This window comes from Agrilus planipennis, unplaced genomic scaffold, assembly GCF_000699045.2.
Source record: "Agrilus planipennis isolate EAB-ADULT unplaced genomic scaffold, Apla_2.0 scaffold259, whole genome shotgun sequence".
Taxonomy (NCBI): Eukaryota; Metazoa; Arthropoda; class Insecta; order Coleoptera; family Buprestidae; genus Agrilus; species Agrilus planipennis.
The window spans coordinates 146,441-160,830 of NW_020438998.1; the positions used below are offsets into that span (position 1 = coordinate 146,441).

A 14,390-nucleotide genomic window follows, 5' to 3' on the forward strand; every position below is an offset into this window, starting at 1 on the left:
TGAGAATAAAAGAGTAGTTTATTTTGTTTTTTTTTTTATAAATATCACAGTTTCAAAAGTTACACTAACTTTCCACTAATTCTGAAGAGGGGATATCTTCAAAAGGCACCCAACCGTCCGAGGAATGTGTGTGTTTTTGTGTGTGTGTGTGTTATGTGTGTAGGTGTGTGTGTGTGTGTGTTATGTGTGTAGGTGTGCGTGTGGTGTGTTTCCAATTTAGCAATTTTCATACTATAAGAATTGTAGAATTGCTTTGGAAAACATAAAAGAAGAGGCAAGCGCCCTAACGAATGTAATTTTACCAACTTGAAAAATTCCTTTGATGTTGCCTCATTGTAAAAACACTATTAAATTTTTCTTTGATCACAGACCATCAAAAAACATAGCCGCAAAAAAAACGTTTCCAATTGTGTCATTTTGTTGTTAGTCTTGAGTAATTGTTAACTGCTTTTTCAAGCGAATAAATACCACAACCAAAGAAGATGGAAACTGTTTGATGTGTAGTAGCTGTTTGAAGCCTCAAAAGAAATTTGACAATGGTGTGCACCATAAAGGACATTCTTAATTCCTAGATAAATTTTTTTGTTGTTGATATTCTAGAAAGATTCACTAATATTAATATTTTCAAATAAAAACTGGTCAGAAAAATTTATCGATAGAATAAACGTTCTTATCAAAATCGTCGATTCAGTCAGGCAAGTTGATGCCTTAGTAAGACCTTGTCTAACTTCATTAGGTCCAAATATCCTGTACATGGCGACTACTGCCTATACTTGGATATTATGTAAACTCACTCTTTAGGGGGTTGATCGGTTTGGTTAGTGGTTAATCGAGACTGGCTATGAGATTTAATGAGATCGAAATCGCGAAGCTGAATTGTAATCCTGCGACGAAAGGTTTGTAGAAAATGTTGCGCTTAAAAAAAAAAAAAACGCAGAATGGTTTGTGTGCTACGTCATTCACTTCGTTTTTATACAATAATAAAGAGAAGTTAACAGTATTAGATTATTATTCGGAAAGACTATTGATGGTTTCCACAACACAAAAGTCAATTTTGATTAACAATTTGGTACATTAATTTACGCTTTACGACATATATTAGATACATACATACTTGTTTATAAATGTGTCTGACATCCTCTAGTAAATTCATTATAGCACATTTTTTATTTCGAGCCACCCGCAAAAATATTCCCCTTGTTACAACTGCTGCGGGACATGAGATATTAATATTTAATTCGAAGTTTGACCTTTTACCAAATATTTCGAAAAGAATAGGTGAATAAAAGCAGTTTTACAATAGAAATTAATACCATGTTGTTTTGACCTTCTATATAGGCAATAAAGTTTTCTCATAAAGGTAGTAGCAATTTGTTTTCATAAAGACACCTCTTAATACGTCATTAATTTATATTTATAATTGGACGATTATCAAGAATTAACTTTTTCTGCTTGAAAGAAAAACTCCTACTAATAAATTCTAACGTTCTAGTAGTCATGCCATTTAAAAAGCCAGTTATTTGTTATTGGAACCTCTATCAAAATTGAATTGAATTCAACTAACGATAATACTAATTCTGTAGTAATTATAAGCCGGCGATGTTCAGCTCCTAGATGGTGTCGAATATGGGATCTATTTTTGTATGTATCGTCATAAATCTGCTTGTTGAAATATGTATCAAATATCAACCCCCTATCGGGCACAATCTATATGCAATCGGACGCGTAGTCAGTAGCGGATCTTGGAAATTCGGGACCCGATACATCCCGTAGTTGTTTTAGGATCTTTCATATGGCTTATCGTCTGAAAAGAGATATAATTAAGGCTCATGATGGCCTCGTTCATACTTTAAACACAAACAATGCAGATAACGAGTAAATAAGTTTTAATTAGTAAACAACAAACGCAAAGTAAAATGTTCATTAGTTTCCACGTCCAAATGGAATTAAATGATGTTGAACAGCGTAAATCCCATAGCAGTTGTAATATTTCAGACTAATGCCTTCAAATATCACTCCAATTGATCCTTAATTTGGCAGAAACGTCGAACCGCTTCTCCGAATTTTGATATTGTTAGAAGTTTCAACTGGCTATTGAAACTTATGTAATTCCAATTTTCGATATGAAGGGGTTTCGATGAGGAGAAATGTGTTCTACTCAGTTCATAATATTGTTCCCCTCGCCCTTTTACGCCGTTGTTCCGTGTTCGTCGCGTGGCCCGTCGAAGAATGGAGGAAAGGGAAACAAACTCTCCCTTTCAAGGCATCGAATCGATTAAGCTCAGATGTTTTACGATCCGGGATGTAGTGCTTTTATTTTTCGACTGAGTAAATTAATGACAGGGTGATGAGAAAAATTGGAATTGAGAGTAAGCTACTTAGGCGCATTAGGTGAATTAGAACGGAGGAGAAATAGGAATAAAACAGGATGTTTAATTGGGTTCCTAATTTTGGATACCGAATTTTAGGGTATCCTTTCTATCTAAAATTAAACAACTTTTACGTTTCAGGTAATATGATTGAAAAAAAAATCGGTTGTCTGTAAAGTCGATTTACTGACGATAGTTGAACGTGACAACGTCATAAGAAAATACTGATGGAATGGTTTCATTTTTCAAAAGAAAATTTTAATTTTATTTGTTTGATAGATATTTTTTATGGATATAGAGATGGGGGTAAATGGAAATCCCAATTGAATTGATCAAGTTACATTTATTTGTACGCATAAATACAATTATGTCAATTTTTATTTATTTTTTTTCCAATGTACATAGTTTTTACAAGTATGAATGTGCTTTGAGTAATTGTTTTACAACTTTTATTTACGACTTTTAAACATCATTAAAATTTTTGTAACTCTAGCTTCAATTCGACAATATATCACTGAACATATATTTAATATCGAAAGAATCATTACCTTTATCGCCGCAATTATCGTTGCTATAAACAATTGACACCACATTCACTTTTCACTGCACTTCATGCTTGACGAAAACATGTAAATGTATTATTGTATAGCAGCTCGCATCGCTCATTCAAGTAGGAAAGAGACAGATGTCGAACGCTGCCGAACGCGGAGGCCGATTGTGCCTCTTTGTCGCTCGTTCCGCGCTCTCGCTTGCACTTCAAGCCTTAAATGGAACGCCTCAGAGCGAGGTAACGCCGCATGAGTCATGTTTTTTGGGGCGCGCAGCCGGCTCCATCGAATCATATGACGTTGTCACGTCAAAATTGAAATTTGAACAAAAAATCTATAGTTAAATCACCTTATGACCTACATCACCTGGATCGTAAATCGTACATTGTTATTCAAACGTATATAAATAAGTACCTCCATTAGTCGATACTTTTGATGCAATATAACACAATTACATTTACTGTCAGTCATGTAACATTCATTTTAATGACTGCTACCTACATTATACTAAAAGGTTGTTTTGTATCAAGAAAAAGAAAGAAAGCAACACGGAATATCTTCGGTAATTATTAACATTCGATTCCGTCTGCATGTAAAACTATCATAAACATAAAGGCTACTTCGTAATATAGAAAATAAATTCTTTAAAGACCAATTTTCTACTTTATCGGAAGTTTATGTTCATATCATGATCATCATCAAGTTCATTCGTTCATATCATGTTTCATATCGTCAACATTTCATAATGGCGTAGATAATGTGTTAACCCCCCAAAATAATAGAGACGCTTGCTTAGATATTACAATTGCAATAAGGATATGTAACGTAATATTTTGTATTTTTTAAACGATTTTACATGAAACAATTTTGTGCTATATATATAGGTATACAAAGACTATTACGATTGGTAATTTTTGTTACTCTACCAATATTTTCTAACGAACTTGCCCTGTAAAACATACGTAATATTATTACAATAAGAATTAAACGTTATTTATCCCTTTTTAGCAAAAACCACCCAGTTAGTCTATATTAATATGCTATCGTTATACAGATAATGGTTTTCCAATTGTCTTAAATATAGTTGTAATTAAAGCAGTTCATTGTTTTAAATTATTTTTTAGTTAAATTTTGATATCATTATTTTGCTGTCATTTACCAGCACCAATATGTGCCACGTAGATAATCTTACAATAATAGATGTGTAGTACCCCGAGCGCCTTAGAACTACAGTAACTTCGATCACAGATGTCACACCAATGTGCTTATGCGCCTTAAAGGATTTCTTTTGCATAAAAAATTCCATGTCCATGCTGATGTAACAACGAAAGTGTATAGTAAATTACAACAGTTATAAAAAGCAAATTCAATAAAGCTGTTAGTCTGTAACTATTAATTTATTTGCAAAAAGAGATTCGTTTACATTTCATGTTATGATGGTTAAAATATGTTTATATTCAAAAGTAAATTATTTAAACCGTTGTTTTTTAGATAAATGTGATATTCCAGATTCCAATAATTTAAAATTCTTACAACATGCTTTACTTATAATGTAATAAAGTTAGTGTGTGTAATGAAAATTTTGAATTTTTGTTGCCTTAATTGCTCATTTCTTTAATAGGATTTTTAAATGGTAAATTTAAATAACATTATCAACGGCATTGTCGGCAAAGGATTTCCCTTTTCTGGAAAAATATATCTGAGGAATAAGTTATACTATCGGCATTTAAAATCAAACATTTATCGTTGTCGTTAAGTCTAGGATTTATTGTAAAAAGTGGAACATGCTTTCTAAAAATATATATCGGCCCTTTTTGTCTCTTTTGAGGTAGAATTTTTTACTAAAGATATTGCCAAAGGATTCTCTACTAACTGATCGTAACTGCTTAATGAATTTTCCTTATTTAAATTTACAAACATTTCTACAGGTATACGTATTAGTTACATCAGTTCAGTGAAAAGCTAAATCCATACACATTCTTCGATTTATGACACAATTGGGATGCTTCTGGCATGAGTTAAAATACCAACTTAGATTTACCTATCAAATAAACTTTTTCGCTACTCTTTTCACAAAAATTTATGTCCTTATTTTGTGCTGCCATGGTAAAATCAGTAATCCTGCAGATTAACATATACCTACTATAACGTGTGATGTAAGGTCTTGTAGTACCTACTTTTTCATTCACTAATACTTTATGTAAACCTAAAGAACCATATAATACTTCTGTAGTTAGGTATTTTTTATTGTTATTTTAGTCTTGAAGAGCGAGTAACCAATACTACGATATAATTTACAGGGCGAGTTTCTACAGATGTAAAGAAATAAATATTATTACCTATTAGTGACATGTTCGTACCTAATCAAATATTTTGTTGTTTGTTAATTGTTGTTACGAAATATTGTTTTGATATTTATTTATAAGTTAATATTGGTAATACTACATATGTACAAGTTTGCACATATTGTTATTAATCTGTATAATAGGAAAATGTAAAAGTTTTTGGTGTACTTGAAAAATACACGTGTTTGTAGATTTAGTAGCTTTGTTGATATTTATTAATTTTTTTTCTTTTGTTTTTTTTTTTTAGAATGGATGCGGGATCGGTGGAGACTCAGGTGGACGAGCAGATGGGTAAGTTTATTAATTTCCTGTATTCCTTATTTAACAATAAAACCTTTCTTTAGCATGAGCCATACATTAACATTGAACATGAACGTTTAAGACTACCAAAAAAGATAAAATGCAATTTTATTGGTCTGATAATCTTTTACAAATCAATAGAAAATATAATTTTATTAGTTATAGTCTACTTATAAATGTATTATTTTACATGAATATAGAATGTTATCACGAACTTTCCCTGAAGGTTAATAGCAAAAAATAACGAAAAACAGTATACCCACTGCGGTCGTAGTTTTTATTGGCCAATAAATAATAATTTTCTATGTTGGAAAGCTTATTCCCAAGTTTACAAGAATTCTTTTTCGAGCTGTTTTAACATCCTTGACTTTAAGATTTGTATACGAGAAGTTTCCAACTACGTCGCGTTTTTTAATCTTCCCATAAATAAAATTCAAGATTGTTCCCTTAATAAACATAATATCCCATTCCCTTAGTTATTCTATAATTAAATTGCTCCAAAAATTAACTATTTACCTTAATAAAATTTTATGGGCATTCCAGAAATCTTGAATGGCTTTTCTCTAAAAAGGCTGCAGTCAGTTGACCCATGTTTTACTGGATTCTATTATCTAAAGGATTGAAAGCTACGAATAAATAATACACCAATATCCTTATTGAAAACGGGGCCCTATACTGTAAATAAATGATGAATTATTTATTCCCGAAAGACCTGCTTTTTTATACTTTCGACCTTCTTCCTGATATACGTAATCAAACATTAGTAACAACCTAATAAGTACCCAAATGTGAATAACTGCGTAAGTCGAAGAAATGTAAGTGTCAACAAGGAAAATCAGTTCCGTTTTTTCCTTATTGTCCTTCTTTCAAAGCCTCTGCCAATCGAACCATGTCAGGAATTCTATTTCGTCCCTCAGGCATTCGTTTTATCGCTATCGAAACTATTCAATATGCGAAGAGGCGCGATTGTTTTTTGTTTTCTTTTTACCAATGACCTTTCATCTTTGCACTCGGTAATTTTGGACGGCGTCTCTTGAGAAATCCAGAGATAACTTTCGCAACATGTGTTCATCTCCCGAAGGCTCTAGGGTGTCGTAGAGATCTCGATATTCTCTAGGTTTGTAAGTCTTAATGTAAATCAATTTGATTCTCACAGGGCCACCTCGATGTAATTACTTCCACGTTATGATTCACAAAGTTTCATTAGCTATTTGTGCGAAGAATCTTTATCGATTTCCTGAAAAATAAGATGTACGAGGGTGGATTGATAAGTTTCCGGCCTGACCAAGAAAAACAAGGTTTTTAAAAATTTTTTTTTTTTATTTCTCAACATAATCTCCTCCAAGGCTGATACATTTCTCATAGCGGTGTTCCAGTCTATTAATGCCATCTCTATAGACTGATTCGTCAAGCTCCTCAAAATAACCATTTACAGCTTCGATTACTTCTTCATTGTCCGCAAATCTCTTACCGCCAAGCCATTTTTTGAGATTAGGGAACAGAAAATAGTCACTCGGGGCTAGGTCTGGAGAGTAAGGAGGGTGCGGCATCAATTCAAACTTTAGATCGTTGATTTTAGCCGTCGCAACGATTGACGTGTGCGCTGGTGCGTTATCGTGATGAAACAAGATTTTTTTCTTCGCCAGATGAGGTCGTTTAATTTTCACCTCGTGGCTCAAACGTTGCAATAAGTCTGCGTAGTATTGACCAGTGATAGTATTACCCTTTGCAAGGTAATCAATGTATATAATACCTCTTGCATCCCAAAAAACAGTAGCCATAACCTTGTTCGCCGAAAAAATTGTTTTTGCCTTCTTTGGAGTTGGTTCCCCTGGTCCAATCCACTGTTTAGACTGTTCTTTGGTTTCAGGAGTGTAGTGGTGGACCCACGTTTCGTCAACGGTTACGAATCGACGCAAAAATTCGCTTGGATTACGCTTATACAATGACAAATTTGCGGTAGAAATGTTTTTTCGAATCAATTTTTGGTCGACTGTTAGCAAACGCGGCACCCATCTTGCACAGAGCTTTTCCATATGCAAATGTTGGTGCAAAATATGTTGCACACGTTCATATGACATCTTACAGGTCTCAGCTATCTCACGCACTTTCAATCTGCGGTCTCCCAGCACTATTTGATGAATTTTTTCGATCATATCTGGAGTTGTGACCTCAACGGGGCGTCCTGAGCGAGGCCCATCAGAGGTGCTCACACGACCCTTTTTAAACTCGGAAACCCACTGCTTAACGGTTGAATATGACGGGGAGGATGTCCCCAGTGTTGAGTCCATCTCTTTTTTAATTTCCTTCGGCGTTAACCCCTTCAAATAAAAGTATTTGATGACAGCACGATTTTCCTGCTTTTCCATTTTTACGAAAACCACAGAGGCGTCTTGTTCAGCGTGCTGTCAAACCTACACTAGCAAGGAGATCGGGCTGAAACTATAGCTACAAGCTATCCAAGGATGGTACTATAGAATGTCACCTCAAGGTAGGCCTAGTGGCGTCATCTCTTGGTTAGGCCGGAAACTTATCAATCCACCCTCGTATACCTACCGAAGCGTACTTGAACTTTGTGAAAAATAATATATATTATCGTTTATTAAAACTCTTATTATGAAATTTATTTTTACGAACACAATTTTATGAATGGCAGAATGAAGTCCGTTGAGTTTGTTATAAATTAGTAACACTCCCATTAGGTGAGGGAAAAACTAGCTGTTGCGAGTGATAATAATAAGAACTGCCGTGATGAATATTTTGTATTAAGAAGGGAACGTTCATTGGTAGAACAAAAAATGAACAAAAACCAGTGAAAAGGAATCAAAAATATTAAAATCTATTACTGGAAAATGTAGGAATAAAAGGAAGAATCCTTGACGTTTGATCTAACTAGGCTTAAGCTGTGTAAGAACATCAACAAGTAATTGAGGATGTACATGCTGAACCAAACTATTTGTGAACAGTTATCTAAGAGATAGTTCTAGATATATAGGTATACTTATAAATATAACAATTATACATATATGTATACATCAAAGTTGGTTTGGTCTCTTATAGTTACTCAAATTAAATAAGAGAGAAAATAAATATTTGTGTTTCAGGGCATATTTTCGAACAGAATACGGTTAACTTTCTGATTTAATCATTACAGAATTCTGAATTTTTCATATAATACTGCATTTTTTTACTAAATTATGCAATAAGGGTTGATAACAATATACCTAACAAGTATATTACCTATATTAATACTTTGATAATAAAATTACCTTTTCTCAAAGTTATATCAAACTATGGTTTTCATCTATTAATCATTTGGAGATACATTCTTGGTTCCATGTTTTTGCAAAATTTTAGAGCTTTTAACTGTTCATTTAGTCACTCAGTTATATTTTTTATAAAAACGTTTCTATTCAGAGTTTTCATTAGTTATTCCTAAGAACGTTGTTGGTGAATTATCGATTTTCTGTGTGTGCCGCAACTGGTAGCAGACTCGAGCTTTACATGCATAATTGATAAAGCACAATAATTAATGTCGGCCCCGCATTTGTCGTCGTTGCGAACTGTGCATTCATACTTGCACATTAAGTATCCATGCATTCGCAAAAAGGGACAATAATACGGTTTCGGCAATACGCCATAATCGCAAGCTACGACATCCAGACAGGCTAAATCTCCGTTAAGGGAACATGGGATCAATTAACCCGTTGATCGGGATTTTAAAGCGTCAACTTGCGATTACAGCATGATGGATGCGCCTACTAGATACCTAAACGCACAGCGTAAAATGTACAATCTAGTAGGCATTGGTAGGCATACTCCATCAAAATGACAATCGTTTCTGTGACAATAAATTGTCACAGATGAGAATACAAATAAGAAAGTATAGTTATATATGTTTAAAATATTTACAAGACAGTATAAATACCTCTTCAATTTAGAATATCAGCTTGTCATAGCGATAACAGAAGCATATCTAGATAATTATTTAATTAATTCGTAAATAGTGGAATACTACTAAGTAGTTTGTAGTCTCCATTAATCAGCAGCAGTCTAAGGTTGGTCGATATGCCACTGTAACTATATATGGCTTGCCGGTTATACTCCTATTTAAATACCAATGGGGAACTTCATTCCAAAGCCTGCGATATACTCGTAGTGCACTCATCTTACCTACGATATGCTCGTGAAGTACTCAACTTACCCTACAACATGCTCGTGTTAGAGCTTTCATATTACCATACAATATACTTGTGGTGCTTTCATTTTACCCTACGATGTACTCGGAGCGTACACAGCTTACCTACCATATACTTGTAGTGCGCTCTGTTACCTTACGGTATTCTTGTGATGTTCTCAAGTTACCCTACAACATGCTCGTGTTAGAGCTTTCATATTACCATACAATATACTTGTGGTGCTCTTATTTTACCCTACAATATGCTCGTAGTGCTCTCATCTTGCCCTACGATGTATTCTGGGTGTACACAACTTACCCCACAATATACTCGTAATGCACTCATTATACCCTACGATATACTCGTGATGTACTCAACTGATCCTACAACATGCTCGTGTTAGTGCTGTCATCTTACCTTACTACATACTCGTAGTGCTTCCATCTTACTATTACGATGTACTCGGGATGTATACAACTACAATATACTTGTAGTACACTCATCATACCCTACGATATACTCGGGATGTACTCAACTTACCCCATAACATGCTCGTGGTAGTACTGTCATCTACCCTACCTACTGACTGTAAGAATATGGATAATTTTCCGGATCAAAACACAAACATTGAAGAGGGAAACTTATTTTTATAAGTCTTAAGGAACCCTTACGATTATAAGAAGCAGTACTCGTTTTAGCCACTAATCTAAATAAGTAGGCACCAAATTTTCCCTATCGTTGTTATTGTTTTATCAGAACTAGTAAACAATTTTACAATCCGTTATAAAATATAAACAATGGCAGTTAAAATTTGAACATGAAAGTCAATAGAAAGGAGAAATATAAAGACCGAAGCATTTATTGCACTAAAAAAATATCAGAAATAAGAAGTAAGATGATATATACGAGGGTGGATTGATAAGTTTCCGGCCTGACCAAGAAAAACAAGGTTTTTAAAAATTTTTTTTTTTTATTTCTCAACATAATCTCCTCCAAGGCTGATACATTTCTCATAGCGGTGTTCCAGTCTATTAATGCCATCTCTATAGACTGATTCGTCAAGCTCCTCAAAATAACCATTTACAGCTTCGATTACTTCTTCATTGTCCGCAAATCTCTTACCGCCAAGCCATTTTTTGAGATTAGGGAACAGAAAATAGTCACTCGGGGCTAGGTCTGGAGAGTAAGGAGGGTGCGGCATCAATTCAAACTTTAGATCGTTGATTTTAGCCGTCGCAACGATTGACGTGTGCGCTGGTGCGTTATCGTGATGAAACAAGATTTTTTTCTTCGCCAGATGAGGTCGTTTAATTTTCACCTCGTGGCTCAAACGTTGCAATAAGTCTGCGTAGTATTGACCAGTGATAGTATTACCCTTTGCAAGGTAATCAATGTATATAATACCTCTTGCATCCCAAAAAACAGTAGCCATAACCTTGTTCGCCGAAAAAATTGTTTTTGCCTTCTTTGGAGTTGGTTCCCCTGGTCCAATCCACTGTTTAGACTGTTCTTTGGTTTCAGGAGTGTAGTGGTGGACCCACGTTTCGTCAACGGTTACGAATCGACGCAAAAATTCGCTTGGATTACGCTTATACAATGACAAATTTGCGGTAGAAATGTTTTTTCGAATCAATTTTTGGTCGACTGTTAGCAAACGCGGCACCCATCTTGCACAGAGCTTTTCCATATGCAAATGTTGGTGCAAAATATGTTGCACACGTTCATATGACATCTTACAGGTCTCAGCTATCTCACGCACTTTCAATCTGCGGTCTCCCAGCACTATTTGATGAATTTTTTCGATCATATCTGGAGTTGTGACCTCAACGGGGCGTCCTGAGCGAGGCCCATCAGAGGTGCTCACACGACCCTTTTTAAACTCGGAAACCCACTGCTTAACGGTTGAATATGACGGGGAGGATGTCCCCAGTGTTGAGTCCATCTCTTTTTTAATCACCTTCGGCGTTAACCCCTTCAAATAAAAGTATTTGATGACAGCACGATTTTCCTGCTTTTCCATTTTTACGAAAACCACAGAGGCGTCTTGTTCAGCGTGCTGTCAAACCTACACTAGCAAGGAGATCGGGCTGAAACTATAGCTACAAGCTATCCAAGGATGGTACTATAGAATGTCACCTCAAGGTAGGCCTAGTGGCGTCATCTCTTGGTTAGGCCGGAAACTTATCAATCCACCCTCGTACAATGCAGGTTGCATTGATGTCACTCTCATGAAAGATGTGTAGTGTGGAATGAAAGAGCTCGTGCAATACATTTCTTAGGGTCAATAGAAAGCAGTCGACCATTCATTGAACCTCTTTCACTAAGTGCTGTAGGTACGCATCACCAGAAAACTTCCTGAAAGTTGAAAACCGGAAGTTGTCGGAAAGTCTACGTGAAAGAACTACATTAATCCATTTGCCCTTGTTTATATGTTTGCTAAAGAACATTTTACTTTAGTTTAAATACCAACATATCATCATCATAAAGTCGTCAGTCCTAAGACTGGTTGGACACGCACTTCCACTCTTTCCTATCCTGAGCTAATTCGCGCATTTCCCTAAAACTAAAACAACCTGCATCCTTAACCATTTGCCAACAGTAATATAATCTAAGCCCACTTCTAACTACCGTTTCTGTCCGTAATATGTCTCTGACTAGATCTTCATGCCTGGGAAGGTGTCCTATTAACCCATCTCGCCTATTTCTTATGGACTTCCATAGAGTCCTCAGTTCTCCTATTCTTTCTAATACCTCTTCATTTCCAACCTTCTCTATCCTCTATCACATTTCGAACGCATACAGCACCGCGCTCAAAACATATTTACTTCTCTACGTTGCAGCCCCAGCTCTATAACTGCCTGTTGCTCCTTATACGAACTAAGTATCACTATTCTATCTCTGTAACTCATCCCTACATTTTTAGGTTTATTTAACACTTTGTCCCAATTAACATTGTCTTTTTTTAAAAGCCTTTTCTAAATCCACAAATCCTATATACGCACTCTTTCATTTTTCTATCGTTTTCTCTAATGACCTCCCGCGTTCCTCTATTTCTTCTGAACCCAAATTGATCTTCCCCTAATAGTTCTTCCGCCCTTTTTTCCATCCTCCTCTGTACAATTCTAGTTAAGATAAGACATATAACTGTTGTTTATTTTGGAAAACGGTTGCATTAAGTAGAGTCCAAACATGCTTCTTTTTGTTTTTGGAGTTAAATTAACCCTCGGGGGGGGGATCATTAAAATCATGCCTTTTAGACATATATTATTATATTACAACTCCATTATTGTGTAATAGGGGAAAAACTTGCAAGTAATCTGAAAGCTATTTGAGAACTTAATTTTAAAATGAAGAGTTGAAGTCAGTCCCACTTGCGCTTCACTAGCTTCTTTTTTATTGTGAACAAGTTAATGGTAGATTTAATTGCAAATAAATAGGATAGCTTTTGACTTTACGACTACGCCTCCATTCTATTTTGTTTCAGACATCCTGGAGACAATCCGTTTTACAGCAACATCGACAGTATGCCGGATATCAGGCCCCGCCGGAAATCGATACCTCTCGTGTCGGATTTGGTAAGTCGAGTAAACATAGACATACGCACTTCTACAAATACACATATACATATAGTATTTACATCACAGACTGACATCTCATGCTACTTAATTGATAATCAGGGTCTCTCCTGTTCTTAATTCTTGTTAGTGTAGGGTTCAGTTTATTCACTAACAAATTCTACAAATTAATCCGACGGATAATGAGATAAAAGTCGAAAAGCAGCTGATTTCACTTATTAATATAAGTATATAAAATAAATTATGAGTGCTGTCAGCACAGGTCAAAGTAATAGTATTACGTAGTTAGTATCAGCAATTTCTTATGCTGAAGTGTACGACGTGTTGCATACCTATTTACAAACAATTCCTTCAAATTTAATTTTTCAAACAATTTTTAATACAAAGAAAGTCATTACACAAATTGTTCAGAAAAGTAAATTTCGGCCACTCGAAGCAATGGTCCTAATAGTTTCGAACTCACACTGACTTATAAGGGGGAAGAACTAATAAAATAATTCGAAGTGGGGAAGAACTAGTTATATTTATGATAATAAAATTTATCATATTTACCCTCTACAATAGATCCGAGTACTATTGTTTTGTTAGGAATACACTAAGGATTCAGTTTAACCAGTCAATATCCTTAATAAATAAAGGACCTTGTCAAACACTAATGAACCTACAGTTACTAACAAATTTCTACAGATGGCGTACATCACGCAGTTAGTAGTTATTTGGTAGACGCTGTTTAAAGTCAACAAGTTAATTGATTACTGTTCTGTCAAGTCCACGGCGTGCTAATGAGATCAATGGACACATTTTTGATAGATCACTGGCCAAAAATTGGATGTTTACCATTGGTTAATAACTTAAATATTTGTTTGTCATATTGCAAATCAGTCCATCATAATAAATTAATATTTATGATAAAATAACACCTGAAGGGACGAGTAGGTTTATGGATAAATTTGGATACCTACCTACCATAAAGTTAAATTAAATTACCATTTCTAAGGGGTTTAATCAGGGTAAGCTTGAAACACCACAAATTTGATTAATTTAATCGACAATATCGTATTATTAGTTTACCTCA

At 34.9% G+C, this 14,390-nt stretch overlaps 1 protein-coding gene across 5 annotated transcripts in view; it reads left to right on the forward strand.

Moving 5' to 3' along the window:
* LOC108741634 (protein unc-13 homolog A) overlaps positions 1 to 14,390 on the forward strand; it is a 105,088-nt gene that overhangs the window by 6,655 nt on the left and 84,043 nt on the right. For all 5 annotated transcript variants that reach the window (XM_018476492.2, XM_018476495.2, XM_018476491.2 and 2 more), the window contains exons 2-3: positions 5,510 to 5,553; positions 13,225 to 13,315. In XM_018476492.2, coding sequence (XP_018331994.1) covers positions 5,510 to 5,553; positions 13,225 to 13,315 — 135 coding nt within the window. The remainder of the gene's footprint in view (positions 1 to 5,509; positions 5,554 to 13,224; positions 13,316 to 14,390) is intronic.